This window comes from Lampetra fluviatilis, chromosome 30, assembly GCF_964198595.1.
Source record: "Lampetra fluviatilis chromosome 30, kcLamFluv1.1, whole genome shotgun sequence".
In the NCBI taxonomy this organism is placed as follows: Eukaryota; Metazoa; Chordata; class Hyperoartia; order Petromyzontiformes; family Petromyzontidae; genus Lampetra; species Lampetra fluviatilis.
This window is the reverse complement of record NC_136304.1, coordinates 12432724-12449803: the sequence shown is the minus strand read 5'-3', so window position 1 is coordinate 12449803 and position 17080 is coordinate 12432724. Positions and strand designations below refer to the sequence as shown.

The 17080-nt window shown below is 45.2% G+C and overlaps 1 protein-coding gene across 2 annotated transcripts in view; it reads left to right on the top strand.

Annotated features, from left to right (window-relative positions):
- The window catches only part of INO80 (INO80 complex ATPase subunit), a 99274-nt gene that overhangs the window by 69455 nt on the left and 12739 nt on the right, over positions 1–17080 (top strand). For both annotated transcript variants that reach the window (XM_078870646.1, XM_078870647.1), the window contains exon 28: positions 14905–15032. In XM_078870646.1, the coding sequence (XP_078726772.1) occupies positions 14905–15032 (128 nt within the window). The remainder of the gene's footprint in view (positions 1–14904; positions 15033–17080) is intronic.

Below are 17080 nucleotides of genomic sequence, written 5' to 3'. Positions count from 1 at the left end.
TTTGTGTATTGGAATAGTATGCACCCACCCAAAATAATTGCTGCTTTTTACATGCAGTCGAGTTTGATGGGCCAATGACTGACATGCCCGAAGCTATTTAAAATTCGCAGACAGTTGGAGGACTGTGACAGTTCACAATAAACAACACAGCACTGATTTTATAAATAGCAATTAAATAATTATTCGTCAGCAGGTTAAGGTTTTTGCATTTTAAACTGGCATTCCATAGTTCTGAGACTGGTTGCGGTACTGCCATTACCCAGTTGCTTGGCAATATTCTTATTTTGCCTGTAAAAAATACCCTAATCACTGGTTAGTGATATTAATTGGCTGTGTCTGCTGCTATTATGTAAACTTTAATGTGGGACAAATTTGTATTATCAGGAACTCCTTGGGAAACTTTGGAATAAGATATCTTGAGAACTGACTAAATGCACGTTATTGTGTATTGTTATTTAAACACCGATGCATTTCAAACCAGTTGTCCGAGACTGCTGCTTTTATGACGCTCGAGAGAAGTCAATGGTGTCCGAGTCCCGTTGTGGCACTTGGTGGTGCATTTCGTTTTGTTTGTATATATATGTGTGGTGCTCGCTAACAGCACTTGCCCATACAGTCTATTAAGGCTATATGGGGATCTTTGTCTTTGTATATATGTGTTTGTTGAACTTCTTTTGCACCGTACGTAGGCAACCGTGCTAATCGGAGGTGCGTTTACGAGTAAGCTCGTGGAAGTGCAGAGACGTTCACGTCGTTCACCTTAACTGTTTGTGGGCAACCTGTCTGCATTGCTCAACGTCACTTTTCTGCTAACCGACACACCTGATTTGAGGTAAACATTTGAAGCCTACGTGTTAATCTGAATTTTAATAAAAAAATAACGAAAGTGAACAATCTGAAAGTGAAATGGTTAGCGGCGATGATGAAGTGTGCTTCTTGCCAGCGAGGGCGTTCGTTCTCTGAAGTGCCGCCCCGCGTAGCTCGGTCAGGACACGGGAAGCAGCTGCGCCACTATGCAGGAGCCCGACACCTCCGAGTTGATCATCAACGCCAACATTGTCCCCTCTTCCCGTGCTACGTATATTTTTTTAATTGTATTTCCTCCAGATTTCCCACGAAGAGCGGAATTGACAGTGGTCTTTTACCTATATATGAATTGAGCACTTGTCCATCTGGCTGGGTGGGGGTGGAGCAGTGTTTAGCGCCGTGCGCTATGAACCTGGCGACCCGAGTTCGATTCCCAGCCCTGGCTTAACACTGGTGGCAAGTGATATGTGAACCAACCCGAACTGACCTCACCTTGGGGAAGTATGGTTAAACACCCCCATGACCGAAAGGTTGTAGGGAGGCCTTCATCCAGCAGTGTATTTATATAGTGCTGCACACACACGCATAAGATTGCCATTTTTGTAGTTGCAGTTTGTGTCAGTGAAAATAAAAGCAAAATTCTGTGACTGGAAGTAAAACGTTTTGAAAATTAGGCAGCAGATAATGCGCAGTGTGATGCTTTGGGAGATGCCGAAGTGTGATGTTTTAACAATGAATCATGTTTAAAGGCAATTTGTTCTATACAATTTTGAACGTTTTGGACAAAACACTTGTAACCTTGAGGAACCAGAGCAAACTAATGCCACATTGACAAGTGACGAATTATTAAACTTAAAAAAACGAAGCAGGAAGGAAAATAGGTTCTTTACCCTTCTATCTGGCAACAAAACTGACACCTTTTTACAAGGAGTCATGTTTGCATAGACCGCAATACCTGCAGTCATAATACAAACAAAAGAACATAACTCTGATAATGTGCACTGTCCTTAAAGTTGATTGGTCCACACCCGAGACAGCTTTCCTTAGAGCCTAGTCTCATATGGGTTGGACCAGATGACGCCAAAAGGCGCACAACTCAAAGACAATGCACCATCAGAGTATGAGAGCTCGGAGCAAGCATCTACACTATGGGAACCTCATTTGCCAGTAAAAATATGATAATTGGTTCTTTACCCTTCTATCTGGCAACAAAACTGACACCTTTTTACAAGGAGTCATGTTTGCATAGACCGCAATACCTGCAGTCATAATACAAACAAAAGAACATAACTCTGATAATGTGCACTGTCCTTAAAGTTGATTGGTCCACACCCGAGACAGCTTTCCTTAGAGCCTAGTCTCATATGGGTTGGACCAGATGACGCCAAAAGGCGCACAACTCAAAGACAATGCACCATCAGAGTATGAGAGCTCGGAGCAAGCATCTACACTATGGGAACCTCATTTGCCAGTAAAAATATGATAATTGGTTCTTTACCCTTCTATCTGGCAACAAAACTGACACCTTTTTACAAGGAGTCATGTTTGCATAGACCGCAATACCTGCAGTCATAATACAAACAAAAGAACATAACTCTGATAATGTGCACTGTCCTTAAAGTTGATTGGTCCACACCCGAGACAGCTTTCCTTAGAGCCTAGTCTCATATGGGTTGGACCAGATGACGCCAAAAGGCGCACAACTCAAAGACAATGCACCATCAGAGTATGAGAGCTCGGAGCAAGCATCTACACTATGGGAACCTCATTTGCCAGTAAAAATATGATAATTGGTTCTTTACCCTTCTATCTGGCAACAAAACTGACACCTTTTTACAAGGAGTCATGTTTGCATAGACCGCAATACCTGCAGTCATAATACAAACAAAAGAACATAACTCTGATAATGTGCACTGTCCTTAAAGTTGATTGGTCCACACCCGAGACAGCTTTCCTTAGAGCCTAGTCTCATATGGGTTGGACCAGATGACGCCAAAAGGCGCACAACTCAAAGACAATGCACCATCAGAGTATGAGAGCTCGGAGCAAGCATCTACACTATGGGAACCTCATTTGCCAGTAAAAATATGATAATTGGTTCTTTACCCTTCTATCTGGCAACAAAACTGACACCTTTTTACAAGGAGTCATGTTTGCATAGACCGCAATACCTGCAGTCATAATACAAACAAAAGAACATAACTCTGATAATGTGCACTGGTCCAACCCATATGAGACTAGGCTCTAAGGAAAGCTGTCTCGGGTGTGGACCAATCAACTTTAAGGACAGTGCACATTATCAGAGTTATGTTCTTTTGTTTGTATTATGACTGCAGGTATTGCGGTCTATGCAAACATGACTCCTTGTAAAAAGGTGTCAGTTTTGTTGCCAGATAGAAGGGTAAAGAACCAATTATCATATTTTTACTGGCAAATGAGGTTCCCATAGTGTAGATGCTTGCTCCGAGCTCTCATACTCTGATGGTGCATTGTCTTTGAGTTGTGCGCCTTTTGGCGTCATCTGGTCCAACCCATATGAGACTAGGCTCTAAGGAAAGCTGTCTCGGGTGTGGACCAATCAACTTTAAGGACAGTGCACATTATCAGAGTTATGTTCTTTTGTTTGTATTATGACTGCAGGTATTGCGGTCTATGCAAACATGACTCCTTGTAAAAAGGTGTCAGTTTTGTTGCCAGATAGAAGGGTAAAGAACCAATTATCATATTTTTACTGGCAAATGAGGTTCCCATAGTGTAGATGCTTGCTCCGAGCTCTCATACTCTGATGGTGCATTGTCTTTGAGTTGTGCGCCTTTTGGCGTCATCTGGTCCAACCCATATGAGACTAGGCTCTAAGGAAAGCTGTCTCGGGTGTGGACCAATCAACTTTAAGGACAGTGCACATTATCAGAGTTATGTTCTTTTGTTTGTATTATGACTGCAGGTATTGCGGTCTATGCAAACATGACTCCTTGTAAAAAGGTGTCAGTTTTGTTGCCAGATAGAAGGGTAAAGAACCAATTATCATATTTTTACTGGCAAATGAGGTTCCCATAGTGTAGATGCTTGCTCCGAGCTCTCATACTCTGATGGTGCATTGTCTTTGAGTTGTGCGCCTTTTGGCGTCATCTGGTCCAACCCATATGAGACTAGGCTCTAAGGAAAGCTGTCTCGGGTGTGGACCAATCAACTTTAAGGACAGTGCACATTATCAGAGTTATGTTCTTTTGTTTGTATTATGACTGCAGGTATTGCGGTCTATGCAAACATGACTCCTTGTAAAAAGGTGTCAGTTTTGTTGCCAGATAGAAGGGTAAAGAACCAATTATCATATTTTTACTGGCAAATGAGGTTCCCATAGGAAGGAAAATAGTTGAAGTAAAATGTGAATTAAATAAAAATAATTCAGTTTGCGTGTCCAGATTGTGTCCCTGCGTGGTGGCAGTGGCATTGCAGGCAGCGTACGGCCTTGATGAGCGAACGTGACATGCTTACCTACGCATCGTCACCTCCGTGTGAAGGCTCATTCTGTCACTGTGTTCCTTGACTTTTTTATATGTTTGCTTATCCTCTAGTTATACGCCTCGTTGAGTGGCTTTGTGTCACCCGTCAGGTCAAATTTATTTTGTTTTGTATCACATGTTCGGTAGACGATGAACACAAATGCACTTTGTCAAATGTTTAGCCATTTGGGGAAGGTATTAACTCTCTCCCATTCCGAGACATCTGGAAGTTGCAGGGTGGGTCCCGTTCACCACTGAATCTGGGAAAGTGCAAGCGGTTAGAGTTAATTTTTATTTCGAGAGGCGTAGCGCCGCTGTTTTTTAATACATTGTACTCGGCGAAGAGAACCGTAGCAACATGACGGCACTCTACGATAGCTGGCGCCAAACTGCGCCACACACCCTCCCACATGGCCTTTTATGGACAAACTGATGACGTACACGTACGTCATCGCAATGGGAAAGGGTTAAAAGGTACACAAACGTGTCTAAATGCAGTGTAATGCAGTCCGGTTGATTGATCCAGCATTCACTCCATCACTTGCTCCGTGGTGGTCAGTTACCTCTTGTTACTCTTCTGTCGCAGCTGCCATAGTTATTGTTGCCGTGAACTTCACTCATTGACTCCTCCACCCATGTTGATTGAGGACTCTGTCTACCTCCACCTCCACACTGCATTCAACCACCACACTACAGGTCACGACACCACTTCTTCTGCTTTTTCCATCTCACTGCTCGACTTTGGAATTCCCTGCCATTGTCTTTTCCCAAACGCTTATATGTATTAAAAAAAACACCTTTCCCAATTTAAGAAACGAGTGAACTCTTCTAGCTTTGGCATCTTTAATAGTGAGACAGGATGAGTTGTTTAGAGTACTGTGCTCTGCAGTGCAGCATTCGGCCTCAGTACATGCTGTTTGTGTGCGCGGTGTGAGAAAGGATGTGTTGCTTGGTGTACCGTGTTGTGCTGTGCGGTGCAGCAGCACGGCCTCAGTACGTGCTGTTTATGGCTGCACGGTGTGAGAAAGGATGTTGAGCAGGAAGCCTGCGCGGCCCCGGTGTGTTTACCAAACGCAGGATGAGCTGCCGCACGCGTGGGTCAAGGACGGGCCGCAGGGGAAACCACGGTACCGCTCCCATTGTGTCAACGATGAGAATTGGTTGCCGCTATCATCGCTCGCCGCCGCTCACCCCGAGCGAGCGCTTCCTGGGCCCCTCTCCCTGGGCCCGTGCCCGCTGCGCTCCCAGCCGCTCCTCCTCACCCTCGTGCACTGGGAACCCTGCACAATTTTTTGGGAATTAAAGCCTTCCCTCACCCGCCTATGTTTTTCTGGTGACTTGCAATGATAATTGTGATCGAAGTCTATCAATGTGTTATTTTGGTCAGGTAAATTTGGTCAAATATGATGGTGGAAAAAAACTGTGGAAAGTACATCGTCATGGGTTCAATCCCATGATGCCGTTGAATCTCAACTTTTGGCGGCTTGTATACGCACAGCAACCCAGTCTCGCCACCGCCGTTAAAATGCTCTAAATACTTCCCTTTCCTTTCAGCGCTTCTTTTTCACAACAGGAAAATTGGATAACAGTGCCAGGATTGTGGTTAATTCCACAAGAATAATTTTCTAAGTTTGCAGGTAATTTGTTCCAATTTTCGAGTTGCGCACACAATGGCTTAGTCTAGAAAATGGTGCATACTGAGTCTTAAATGTCCACTTTGCTACAGTGCATGGTGAGCTCCGCTAAATCTCGGTAGCGATGGGAACTGGACCGAGCGCTCGTCACCTGGCTGACCACAGCTGCCAGTGCTGTGAGGTGCCAAGGGTGTTCCGGCACGTTGCTGTGCTCGGCCGCATCCGAGTCCCATCAGTGGGAAACCACGACAACGAATATCATCAACGCGGTGACCGAATGTTGACCTTCGACCTCCCAGTCAGAAGAGCAACTGTTGCGACCGAACGGCTAAATCACTCGCAACTGAATCTCTTTCATAGCTGCTATGCATTTTTGAATCTAGATTGAAAACTCATTTTTTTAGAACTGCTTTTTGTGTTTAGTTTGTTGTCCTTCCTTCGCACCTCTGATTAGCGCGGTTGGCTACGTATGGTACGAAAGAAGTTCAACATACATACATACATAAACAAAAGAAGAAAACGTGTGCCTGCTAGTAACGCTGTGGTTAATCTTAGTCTGGAAGAATTTTGGCCCCATATACAGGTAGTCCTCTACTGACTTGATTGATTAATTATTTGTGTCAAAATATTGCCAGTATACAAAAACAAGTGCCGTATAAATACAAAAGTATACATTGGTAGGTTAACCTTTTTCCCACCATTGATTAATCTCATGTCACAAAACAAAACTTTTTTTTTGCTGTTGCTTCTGATTTGTTGCTTAGGTTAATACACTAAATAAAAGCTTGATTGTAAAATGATAATTTATATAGTTTGTTAACCAGGAAAACATATTACACTGAGAGAGATTTGTCGAAGATTACTGCACAAAGCTGTAAGAATATAGTCAGTCTGGTAGCCTGGATCCTCAACATGGATAGAAGCATCAATGACTGAAAATGCTCAAGTGATTCGTTTTACATTCTTCATCCTCAAACTGATATTTAATTGCGGTGACAATTGCAATGACTCTAGTCGCAAGGCTCCATCCACTTAAGTCGAGCGTATCGTCCGCTGGCACGACAGACCAATGGCGTATCAAGTGTTCATGCTCGCAGTGCCTGTGAAGCGCGCACTTAGCTACGCTCTCAGAGCTCCTTCGCTGCTCATTTCCTCCTCTGTTCCCAAATGGAAAGCGAGGCTTGTGCCATCGTTCGGCAGCATTGCATTAGGAGCAGCGCGGTTTGCACCGGTGGTGCCACTAAGTGGCTCACTCCACTTGCTCGGAGCAGCTCTCTCGTCACGACTGATGTGACGCATTCTACTGGGGAGCAAGCCCGGCTCCAGCTCCTCTCGGATTTGGGACCATCGGGTTGTTGTGTGTGGGGCCCCACTGTGACGGTGATATACCGCAAAGGAGAGGGAACTTGGGGGGACGAGGGGGCTCACAAAGAAAATTGGTGGAGCAGGACCCAGCCCAGCGCCCCCCTGTCTGTCTATCGCCAGCTCTTCCAGAGAGCCCCCCACCCCGACTCCCTGTCTGTGCGTTTGTTTGGTTTGGTGTCTCTGGCTCTTGTTCAGCTGGTTTTGTTTCCTCCTCGCTGCCGCTCCTCTCTCATATTTGCGCCAGTCACGGTGCCCTCTGCCCGTGGCTCGGTGTAGCAGCTTGCCACGATACAACAAGTGCCTTGCGTCTCCTCCAAGAACACTTGGAGCGAGCAAAATTTCTTCCACCTTTGAAATTATTGTAGTAAAATGTGTCTACTTTCCATTATTGTAGTAAAATGTGTCTACTTTCCATGTAAAATAATTATTGTATTATTTTCTCCTAGTTATCTCGATAGTCCTTTTAAACTGAATGCTCTATAGATAATCTTAATATAATCGAGAGAAAAAAATTATTGGAATACAATTTTGCTATTATTTAAAATGATTGGAAAATAAATTAAATAATGCATGGTGGGGTTTCAGTTCCTGAGCCAGTGGTGTAAATTGTATATTCCTATGGTGGAAATGATTGACTATTTAGGACGAGTACCGTTTGTGACGGATGCCAGAGAAGTATGTTCGAGGATTTGTTTAATACTCACCAATTAATTAATTTTAGATTTCACTTTTACTAAAAATCAAACGGATAAGCAACTGCACATGACTAGGGTGACGATTTTACACGTGCCCGGGCACCATCACCAGAGTAGCTCCTTAATGTGTTTGACTCTTCTCGTTGCGGTTGTCATCGAGAAAGTTCGAGCCATTTGAAACGGATTGCGTAAGACGCAGAAGTTGTGATTGTGCGCGCGTGCCCCCTCGTATTGAGGCAAAGTCCGTGTCTCGGTCATCCGCGCCGATGCAAGTCCGTGCCTGTCTGGAAAGCCTCGGCAGCGGGGGCCGCTCGTGATGCAAGCGTCACGGTGTCAACGTGCTGGGGAATACACGGCGGCCACCCCTCACGCCTTGACGGGAAGCGTTGAACGCTTCCTTCCTGTACGGGCCTTGACATTTGGAGTGTTGCTGGTGGCGATCAGGTGATGGGTGCGGTTCCTGCTGGTTTTGGCACCGCGCGTGCTCGCTGTCAGTTGTCGCGGTATCGTGCTGCCACAGCTCCTGGATGCTTCCATGCCTGCGCCGAAATGGTGCGGCACGTGTGGCCTCTGCGTTGGACAGTGGCAGGGCCCACATCCGAATCTTCCCGAGAGATGGTTGCGTTGGCATTCGCGCCGTGCGCAACGTGGAACCGTCGCGTGCATATCTCGCCTGCTCAAGCCGACTACAGATTAGACACTGGCCAGGTTAAATTTACGTCACCTGCAATTGAATTGTGTCGTCAGTTGCATTGTTATTATAAATCCAATCGATCCTTTCCCCCCCGAAGGGTACGTGGAAAGTAATTGTGATTAGGACTGGGGGAAAAAATGCGTTTTAACGCCACGCTTCACGTGTAAAACTTTTTCATGTAAAGGAAGTTGCGGGGGTGGGGTGGTGTTATGTGTTGGCATTGTTTGAAGGATATTTATTCCATTGAATGAAAGTTTTATTTTGTTTAAACAGGGAAAAGCAAAAGGCATTATCAAAGCTCTGTGATGTCATTCACAAAACCAAGGGGCATCTTGTGTTGGTGTCGCAAAGCATGCCTACGAGCGACGATATGAGACGCGGGCTTAAAGTGCAACGTTACCGAACTGCTGCTTGAACATCTCGAGTCACTGGTGTCTCCCTTGCGAAAGAAATAATGAACTTGGATCATTTAAGAATGATTAATCAAAAGATATCGAACTCGCAAAGATCCCCGTCGCCATATCGAACCGGGTGAATCTTGATCTAAAGTCAGATTTTTGTCTTGCCATGTCGAGCGCTAGTTGATGCTGCGTTGGTGGTGCTGAGTGGTGGCAATCCTGTATGGTGGGAATCCTGCAGTTCTGTGCCTCTAGTCGTTTTTTATTCATTGGGGTTGGTGCCCACTTAGGTGTCTGTTAGTGGCAAGTAGAACATTTTTCTGTGTAATGTTATATTCACAGTAAAGCGCAGTATATCACTCGCTCACCCGGTGGTTCGTCACCTGCGTATCACTCTTCTATGGCGACTACCACGTTACGGTTCCCGTGAACTGCATATGTTAATTCCTCCGACCGAGTTCAACCACCACAATGTAGATCACAACACACTCACCCACTCACTCTCCCCCTCATCACACTGCAGTCACAACACATTCACCCACTCACCACACGACAGGTCACCTCACGTATATTTCTGCTTCTTTACTTTCACTGCGGCACTTTGGAATTCCCTCTCCTCATCGTTTCTTTTCCCCTTTGTCAATTCAAGATATGTGTTAACTCTTACCTATTACATCTTTGATTGTACTGTTTTTTTCTTTGGGAATTTGAGTGTGCTTAGGAACCGTGTTAAAATGTATATACAGTATATATTATTTACATAGAATGGTGATCGATTTAGCACCGTTATCTGAATGTAACTGTGCTGCCGTAAGCCTTAGGGCTTTCCAACCGAGTCGTCAGAATTTTGCAAAGCAGAAGGGGGGGTTTCTGCAGGTGGTGTTGACGGAGTATTGTGGTGGCACCGGCCCTCGTGGCTCGGCCGCTCTGCGCGCTCCCTCTGAGCCAGGTTTGTCGTGGCCATGAGTGCATCGCAATCGCTATTTATGACCGCCGCTCTTGCCGTTGTCAAGTGGGAGAGCTAGCACTGTCCGGAATCTATAAATTAGTGCCGAGAATGAGACTTCCTCTGTGAACGTGTGAAGGCCCTCGTTGGTCACCCCCAGGGAGAGGGACTGTTTGGGTGAAGCGTCATGTGGTGCGTAACACGCGCGCCAACGTTGCAACTTAGCCTGTGATCCCGGTCATGACAGCACCTGAGCCACCTGCTTTCCTGTGTGCGACCTCTTTTGTTAATGCCTGCATGTTTCAATTTCATTGTTTCAAGTTTGATTTATTTAATATACTTTGCGTGTTTTCCCACAGTACTGTTTTGATAATTCATAATAAGAATCTTGACTAACCAAGTTGCCGGTCAATTCTGCATATGGTCTCTCTTGGGCCGAAAATTGTATTAATGCTTTTTGGAAAGTCAACAATGGCTGGAACTGCCATGGTAATTTGGAATTTCAATGACTGGCACAGGTCACCGTTGGAGACGAGTGCTGAATCTGTGCACTGTTTTCAGTCCGTCTCGTGCAGCAAGTCGGGCCGCACGGATGCATCACTGCTTCTGGGTGAAATAGCTGTTTATTGCTTAACGTCTTGTTGACGGTCAAGTGTCACGTTTCGAGGACAAATCCCCGGGACTAGACGCCATAGAAATAGCGTGTGGCGCTTGCGTGCGTCTCGTACAACAGTCACGAGACACCGCCTCTACGGCTGTATGGAAGTGGTTTTCTGCCTCCTCTCTGCACAAATACAGCTCGGTTCCTTATTGCTGAATACCGTAAATCAAATGCCAGGCCGAAGTTGCCGTGCACGGGGTGCTTAGCGCAATCGGTCATCGCTGGTGAGACCGCTACACAGTCCGCAGTGCACTCGAGAACCGTTGTATAACTTGGGACTCAGACTGAACCCTGGCACCTCATTGGTCATTGCAAACGTTTGAAACGTGAATAACAATAAGAGCATAGTCAAATGTTCTTGGGAATTACAACCTCGAGTGGTGCTGTATGCCTTCTACTGCCCCGTTCAATGCTGCATGCCGTATTAACGTGCCGTGTTATGTTGGTGCAGCTTTGTATCATGTCCTGCTTTGTGCACTCGGCGCTGCGTGCTCCATTGAACGTTGGGCACTGCGCGTTTGCCGCGCGCCTGCTCCCTGTTTGCCTGTGTGTGTCGCGTGCCGCGTCCTCTGCGTTGTGTACGTATTAATGGGGGCGACACTTTATTGTGTGTGTGCTTGCTTCCCTACCACCCCCACCCTGCCTCGGGCCTCCATGGTAACCTCCGGCAAGGGGAAGTGTGTGAATAATGCCGTTTTCCTGAGCTGCTTCACCAAGAACATGGGACTCGGCCAGAAAACAGGAAGAAAGCAATGCCAGCTTGTGGGCCTGATAATGGCCACGCTGTCATTCAGGAGCTAATCACGGCCGGTAACAACATGCAAAAGAGCCGTTTTGTTTCGTAAAGATATTTCACGAGAAGAATTGATGTTGCCCTAATTCCATTAGTTTGAAAACTCATTTCTTTTGAACTGCTTTTTGTGGGTTAGTTTTTAGCACGGTTGGCTACGTACGGTGCAAAAGAAGTTCAAGATACATATAACGTTTTCTCAACAGTAAACCGTACACTAGGCAATGTCCCTGCTGAGTGTATTAAACGGCAATCGATGGAACTCCATCCAGACTAGCTGAGCGACAAGCACTCAATCCACTAAGCCATCGCGCATTATAATCTGCTCTTCACATATACAGCACTGCCAAGAAGCCCCTCAACTGTTGATACGTGTGGCTCTCTCTTCGGCCTTTTGTGATGACCTTGTTCTGTAAGAATGGCACAAATACAAAATGAACTAAATAATAACTTATGATTAGAACCACATTACACTGCCTAGACATATTAAAAATGCTTCTTTGACAATGCTGTGTGTTCGTGTTGATGGTGCTGTGTGTTCGTGGTGATGTTGCTGCGCTTCTTCGTTGATGGTGCTGCGCTTCTTCGTTGATGGTGCTGCGTGTCCGTGTTGACGGTGCCATGTTGATGGTGCTGCGTATTCGTGTTGACAGTGCCATGTTGGCATTGCCGTGTTGATGGTGCTGCGTATTGGTGTTGACAGTGCTGTGTTGATGGTGCTGCGTGTCCGTCTTGACGGTGCCGTGTTGATGGTGCTCCATGTTCGTGTTGATTGGGTTGCGTGAGATGCAATAGTGGAGCTCATGGAGGCCGGGGCGCTCGGGGTCCCGCCCCACGCAAATGAAAACATTGCTCGGCCTCCTTGCCGCGTTTTACATAACAAGGGCCGTGTGGAAGTGCTGACGGCACCGGAGCCCAGTAATAGCCCCTTCCTGTTTGTACAGCACGCGCGGGGCGGCCGTGCCGCTGGCCGCGCGCTGTTTTGTTGCCGAGGTCTCCCCCGGTCCCCGTGTTTTGTGTCGAAAACGTCTGCGACCCCAATCTCGCTCCCGCGGCCGCGACCCTCCAGTCATTATGCACTCCCCTTTTGTTTTTGCTTGTTTTATTTCTTTATTTACAGTAATGTGTGTGTTTTTTTAAAGACCTATTTACAATAATAAACCTTTGTCCTTAGAATAACATCTATGAGTACCATATGGGTCATTTCCATCGTATGGGCACCACCATTTACAATGTTCGTATTGATATTTTGTGTAGATTGACAGTGATAATCGCATTAATCTTGCACCTTTATGTAGTGAAACGCCCGCAAGGCGCCTTGCAATATCCTGATTATTTCTACCGCTCGGCAATTAATCGCACGGCAATTCGGCCACGCTCCGTGCGTTTCCTGCTCATGAGCCACACTGCTTTTAAAATTCCTGATGAGAGTGGCGTTTTGGGCCCAAACTTTGGAGCTAATTTGACAAAAGCTCTATCACCAGCGCCAGCCACATGGGTTGGCATGAGGCTGGCGCAGCTCCGGTGCAGAGATCGGCACGTGCACTACGGCTACTTGGATTGTTGCATCGTAGCGGTGTGGTGGGGAGGTCTTGATCCTAGCGGTGCCTATGGAGTGTGGTTCATGTTAATGATGATGATGATGAAGACGATGATGTTGATGCTGGTTCGGCATTAAATATGTAGACAGTTTGACACAGGCTTTCACGACCAATATTCATAATAAAGTTTTTTTCAGGTTAGATAATGTAAGTATAAATGTGTCGTTAACCCACCACCATCCGACACAGCCTGTTAGTAAGGTTTATCACGGAAACAAAACATGCCAATTAGTTACTACTTCAACCCACCAGTGTGTTGGAGAGTAAGTCCACAACATTTACAATTTTAGTACAACGTTTTGCTGGTAATTTAATCCAGCATCATCGGTTGGGTTAACAACACATTTATACTTACGCACTCTAACGCAAACAAACCTTAATTATGAAATCTGTAGACGCATGCATCGGGTGGTGGATGCACGGCTGCTAACCTGCGGTAGACGCAGGGAAACTTCCTGGGGGTATAGTGGAGGTGATTGGTCTCGCGTGACTAAGGTTCGTTGAGGTGCTGTGGAGGCCTGGTGCTGAGACCCGGGTGCCAGTGTCACGCGCTGTGCTCTGTGTGAATGCCGTGGAAAAATGAACTAACCACATCGCTTTCGGAATTGTAATTTGTTTATGACAACATAAATTGTATAACATAACGAACAGCTACTTGTTTTCATCGTAGGAACCCCCCTCCCCTTTTCCCTCCCAAATGCCCTGACCCCTACCCTTGTATTTTTTTTATGACAACATTTATACGGCAATCAAATGCCTCAGCAACTCTGAACAGCACCTTGTGTCTCATCTCACATTTCAAAGAGGACCCCGGGTGGCAGCTGTTGCTGTGCAACTCAGGATTGGTCGGGCACTGGCCTAGAAGTGGGCATTAGCTTGCCAGCAAGAAGAGATAATTCCCACCTGCAATCCCGGTTGACTAACTTTGTGAGTTTATTTCAAATTTGGGCTTTGGCGCCGGCACACAATGAAAGGCCTGCTCGTCTCAAATGTCGTCACGGGATCTTTATTGTCCACTGTTAAACGGACAGCGCGCTGTGCTTTACGGTGTGTTCACTGTAAAGCACAGCGAGCCGTCCGTGGTAACCAGGTGGTGGTAACCAGGGTGCACCTGCTAGATTTGAACCACAAACCTCTAACAAACCTGAAGGCCGATCGGGACTGTGGGCATCAGAATTAAAGTGTCATGCGATTAGTTCATAGCAGAGGTTCGGACTTCCAGCTTGGTGCTATTCAGCTAATGCTGAACAACTGGACAGCCTAGACTTGCACAATTTCCTCTCATCGCCTCTCTTCACAAGCTGAAGCGTGTTAACTGCTGTTTGTTGCTGACCTCTTGACATCTTGGGCCTTTGGGCCTGTGCTCAATGGCTATTTAAAGAAAATGTAATCAAGTGTCAAGAGACGGGAAGTACGGAGGTCTTTATCTGGGCATTAAATTGCACCAGAGTCAGAACGCTCCGAAGGGCATTCATATGGCAGGAAAAGCAAAGGTGCAGGAGAAATTTCTTACACTTGTGTAAGAACTTATATGACATGGATACAGAGAGCTGGTGGATTAGTGGCTATATACAAATATATTTATATGATTTTTTTTGGATACCATGAACCATTTGCATCAGTGTTTTTGCAGTTGATGTGCAGTAGTTTAGCTGTGCAATCCATTGAAAGGATCTCAAAGACGAGTGCCATTTCAGTGTGGAGCATTACAGCTTTAATGGGTGCCCGCTATGGAAATGGGCAGCCCCTCACTGCAGTCTGCGCTCGTGTTACTCACCGACCCGTGCGCGCGTCCACATGTGCTTTGCAGACAAAGAGACGCTGATCACGGACAGCGGCAAGCTCTACGCGCTGGATTGCCTGCTGTGCCGTCTCAAGATGCAGGGCCACCGCGTCCTCATCTACTCCCAGATGACTCGCATGATCGACCTGCTGGAGGTAGCGATGCGTGCTCGCTCACTTGCTCACTCGCTCGAGTGTCTTCAGTTTGTTCGCTCATTGCTGTCTGGCTCCTGTAATGGGGCGATCGTACAAACCAAATGTGTGGGGAAAAGGAGGGCGATGTCAACACAAACATGTTAACGAGCCAAGCCTACCCTTCTTACCGCACTGCACTATGGTTCCGCCAAATGTTTATGTTGTGTATTGGTCAGTGTTGGTTTAAGTGAGCCTGACTGATGATGAGACGCAGAATGTCTAAACCGGTCCAGACTTGTATCAAACGAACAGTGCTAAAAAAAAAAACTCTCAGAAGGCTTCGTAGCTGACGGGATTTGTACAAAAAATACTTACATTTTTTATAGTGGAGAGACGAATATGTGCAGGAGGCGTATTGTCTACTTAGTTATTTTCATACTTTTATTCTCCACAATGATGTTCATGAGTGGTTTGCGTTCACTCTTTGGATAGAGCACAACCCTTGCTCTGCTGACCACAGGCCCCGAGTCAGATGATGGCTGGGGAATAAAAGCAGCAGTGAAAGCAGACTCGCACGACATGACGCTATTCTGTATATCATAATTGTCTACGCTGGGTAGCCCAGCGGTTAACACACCCTTTACCACGGCCTTATTTTACACATGCAGTAAGTGATTCCATTCCTGCCGTGGCCGTTTGTGGGGAGTTTCTGGAATGGATGTTGAATACTTTGCCACGTCTACGTGGCCACGTCATCGGGTTGCCAGTGTTTAAGGGCAGATTGCCGTGGTTTAGCTAAACAAAAATGCTTCTGACACTCGCCTTGTATGGTAACCCACATCTACCTCACAAAATATTCATCGCATATCGATGGTGCCCTCCTGGGTCTAAATAAGGAAACCAGTCACATGCCACCCCTGAATTTGGGTCAGTCTTAACGTCTGTTAAGGGGCCATCCATAAATGACGTCACGCGATTTTGGCAGATTTTTTACCCCCCCTCCCTTCCTCGTCACACAGCGTCACAAAAAGTCAGACCCCCTCAAAGATGACGTCACAAAGCTCTGTCCCCCCCCCTAAAACTATATTTCCATTTTGAAAATAAAACATGCTTCAAATCACTTTAAACTGTTATCATTGTAGCGCATATTTAATGTGGCACTGCACTCTGATGTTGTAGGAGAAAACACGTATTCAAATGAGGTGTTGGAAAGCTTAAATTTAGCATAAAATTCACTTGAAAATATTAATCATCTAGCTAAAACTGCAGATGTTCAGAATATTATATTGAAATTCTCTTATAATTAAACAATATAAAAGTAATTATAACCATAAAAACATACTTGAAACCTTGTAGTAGAACGAAGCAAAATGGAGAGTACAATAACAACAATCACATATTAATTCCACAGAATGAAAATCCCTGGTAGAATCAGAATCAAAATATTTAATAACAATCATTCAAAAAATTTACAAAATGTATGCTTCTCCATTCTCCCATGGAGAAGCAAAATGCTCCTTCAAGGAATAAAAAAACTATTTATTATTTTTTGCGCATAAATACTCAATCGTGCACATGATATACTGAATTGTGAGCGGTTAAATTTTTTTTTTCATGTCCATAAGGGAACTCCGTAGTTAAATTAAAGATCCTAAATGGTTAAATTCAGTCACTCATGGTTCATAGTAGGACAATGGCGAAAAGAAGCATGATGCCATTTTCTGGGTACAAAGAACAAAAATTTCATGGAGGAATAATTAATCATGGAGGATGCGTTGGCTATTGTACGCTTGCCGAATGACGTATATTTAGTAGGTACTCCATGATGAATTATCCCTCCATGCTCAAAAATGGCTGTTTGATATCTTTGTACCCAAAAACTTTTCTCCCTATATTATTATAAATGTTATCGTAACATAATAATAGTATAAAAATGTCATACTGACATTAAAAATTTATATTTAATAAGCAAATGTGTGTGATTTAAAATTATGTCGATTGATATGACAGGAATAATAGTACTTACGTTTTAAAAATTCTTATTTGAAACTATCAAGCGTTTTTAATAT